We start from the raw sequence: 2,500 nt of genomic DNA, 5'->3' as shown, positions 1-2,500 counted from the left end.
GCACAGTTAAAGGGGCAGGACACATTTCGCGGCACGGTTCAAGGCACAGTGCACCCTCTCTAGCACAGGTAAAGGGACAGTACACCCTTTTTAGAATGGTTGAAGGGACAGGACACCATCTCCAGAACAGTTAAAGGGACAGGAGCACAGGCTCCAACACGGTTAAAGGGGCAGGAGCACCAGGCGCCAACACGGTTAAAGGGACAGGACACCATCTCCAAAACAGTTAAAGGGACAGGAGCACAGGCTCCAACATGGTTAAAGGGACAGGACACCATCTTCAGAACAGTTAAAGGGACAGGGGGACAGTCTCTGCACAGTTAAAGGGACAGGAGCACAGGCACCAACACGGTTAAAGGGACAGGACACCATCTTCAGAACAGTTAAAGGGACAGGGGGACAGTCTCTGCACAGTTCAAGGGATAGGAGCACAGGCACCAACACGGTTAAAGGGACAGGACACCATCTTCAGAACAGTTAAAGGGACAGGAGCACAGGCACCAACACGGTTAAAGGGACAGGAGAACACTCTCCAGCACGGTTAAAGGGACAGTACACGGGCTCCAACACGATTAAAGGTGTCAGTTCGGACTCTCTAACGCAGTGAAAGGACACTTCACCCTGTCCAGCACGACTGAAGAGAGAGGACATGGGCTCCAACCCAGTTAAAAGGCCAGTACGCTCTCCGCAGCACGGTTAAAGGGACAGGGCACCATCTCCAGCACATTTAAAGAGACAGTATGCCCTCTAATGAAAAAACGGTTAAAAGGACATTATCGCCACATTCCCCGTCTGTCCCGTTACCTGGGTGCCCGCTTCTCTCGCCCCGCGATCGTCTGGCTGTGAATCCATCGATCCCTCGCTCCGCCAGCTGGCCGTCTCTCCCTCCTCGCTGACCGTCTTGCCGCGAATCCCGTCGTCCACCACCGGCTGCTCCAACGCGGGGGGCTCGGCCGCCGGCTTCCCCGTCTCCCGGTCCCCGGAGGCCTCCGCCTCCCCGTCTCGGAGACACCCCGTCTCCCCGTGCAGCCCCACCCCTGGCCGGGCCGCGGTGGGTGCAGAGGGCGAGCGGTCAGCCTGCTCTGCTCGGACCCCTTCGCCCCATCCCCTGGCTCGATCCAGGGATCTGGGTGTCGACCACTCAAAGGACTCGGAGAGACCCCAGTCTGACGACCGCGAGACGTCTGCCTCAAGACAGGAAGGCTCCTCGCTCTCCTGGGCTGCCAGACGCTTCACAGTTAAGTGCTCCTCGTCTGTCAGACGTTCGACTACCAGATTCTGGGCTGCCAGACGCTCCTTCTCGGCCAGACACTCCTCCTCGGCCAGAAGCTCCTTCTCGGCCAGACACTCCTCCTCGGCCAGATGCTCCACCTCGGCCAGACACTTTTCCACGGCCAGGCACTCTTTCTCGGCCAGACGCTCCTCCTTGGCCAGACGCTCCTCCTTGGCCAGACGCTTTTCCTCCGCCAGACATGCCTCATTGGCCAGACATTCTTCCTCGGCCAGACGCTTTTCTTCCGCCAGACGCTTTTCCTCGAACAGATGCTCCTCCTCGGCCAGACGCGCCTCATTGGCCAGATGCTCTTCCTCGGCCAGACGCTCCTCCTCGGCCAGACGCTCCTCCTCGGCCAGACGCTTCTCCTCGGCCAGACGCTTCTCCTCGGCCAGACGCTTCACCTCCGCCAGACGCTCTTCCTCAGCCAGACGCTTTTCTTCCGCCAGATGCTCTTCCTCGGCCAGACGCTCTTCCTCGGCCAGACGCTTCTCCTTGGCCAGACGCGTCTCCTCGGCCAGACGCTTCTCGGCCAGACGCTTCTCCTCGGCCAGACGCTTCTCCTCGGCCAGACGCGTCTCCTCGGCCAGACGCTTCACCTCCGCCAGACGCTCTTCCTCAGCCAGACGCTGTTCCTCCGCCAGACGCGCCTCATTGGCCAGACGCTCTTCCTCCGCCAGACGCTCTTCCTCCGCCAGACGCTCTTCCTCCGCCAGACGCTTCTCCTCCGCCAGACGCTTCTCCTTGGCTAAACGCTTCACCTCCGCCAGACGCTCTTCCTCCGCCAGACGCTTCTCCTCGGCTAGATGCTTTTCCTCCGCCAGACGCTTCTCCTCCGCCAGACGCTTCTCCTCGGCTAAACGCTTCACCTCCGCCAGACGCTCTTCCTCCGCCAGACGCTCTTCCTCCGCCAGATGCTTCTCCTCGGCCAGACGCTCTTCCTCTGCCAGACGCTCTTCCTCGGCCAGACGCTTCTCCTCGGCCAGGCGCTTCTCCTCCGCCAGACGCTCTTCCTCCGCCAGACGCTCTTCCTCCGCCAGACGCTCTTCCTCCGCCAGACGCTTCTCCTCGGCTAGACGTTTCTCCTCGGCTAGATGCTTCACCTCCACCAGACGCTCTTCCTCCGCCAGACGCTCTTCCTCCGCCAGACGCTTCTCCTCGGCTAGACGCTTTTCCTCCGCCAGACGCTTTTCCTCTGCCAGACGCTTTTCCTCGGCCAGACGCTTC

General features: G+C 60.8%; 1 protein-coding gene across 3 annotated transcripts in view; it reads right to left on the bottom strand.

The window, feature by feature from the left end:
* LOC121269410 (182 kDa tankyrase-1-binding protein-like) overlaps positions 1–2,500 on the bottom strand; it is a 137,142-nt gene that overhangs the window by 56,117 nt on the left and 78,525 nt on the right. For all 3 annotated transcript variants that reach the window (XM_041174021.1, XM_041174025.1, XM_041174024.1), the window contains exon 6: positions 805–2,500. This exon is cut by the window's right edge and continues 893 nt beyond it. In XM_041174021.1, the coding sequence (XP_041029955.1) occupies positions 805–2,500 (1,696 nt within the window). The remainder of the gene's footprint in view (positions 1–804) is intronic.

The sequence above is a fragment of the Carcharodon carcharias genome, chromosome 24 (assembly GCF_017639515.1).
Source record: "Carcharodon carcharias isolate sCarCar2 chromosome 24, sCarCar2.pri, whole genome shotgun sequence".
Lineage (NCBI taxonomy): Eukaryota > Metazoa > Chordata > Chondrichthyes > Lamniformes > Lamnidae > Carcharodon > Carcharodon carcharias.
The sequence above is the reverse complement of the archived record's forward strand: the minus strand, read 5'-3'. Positions and strand labels throughout refer to the sequence as shown.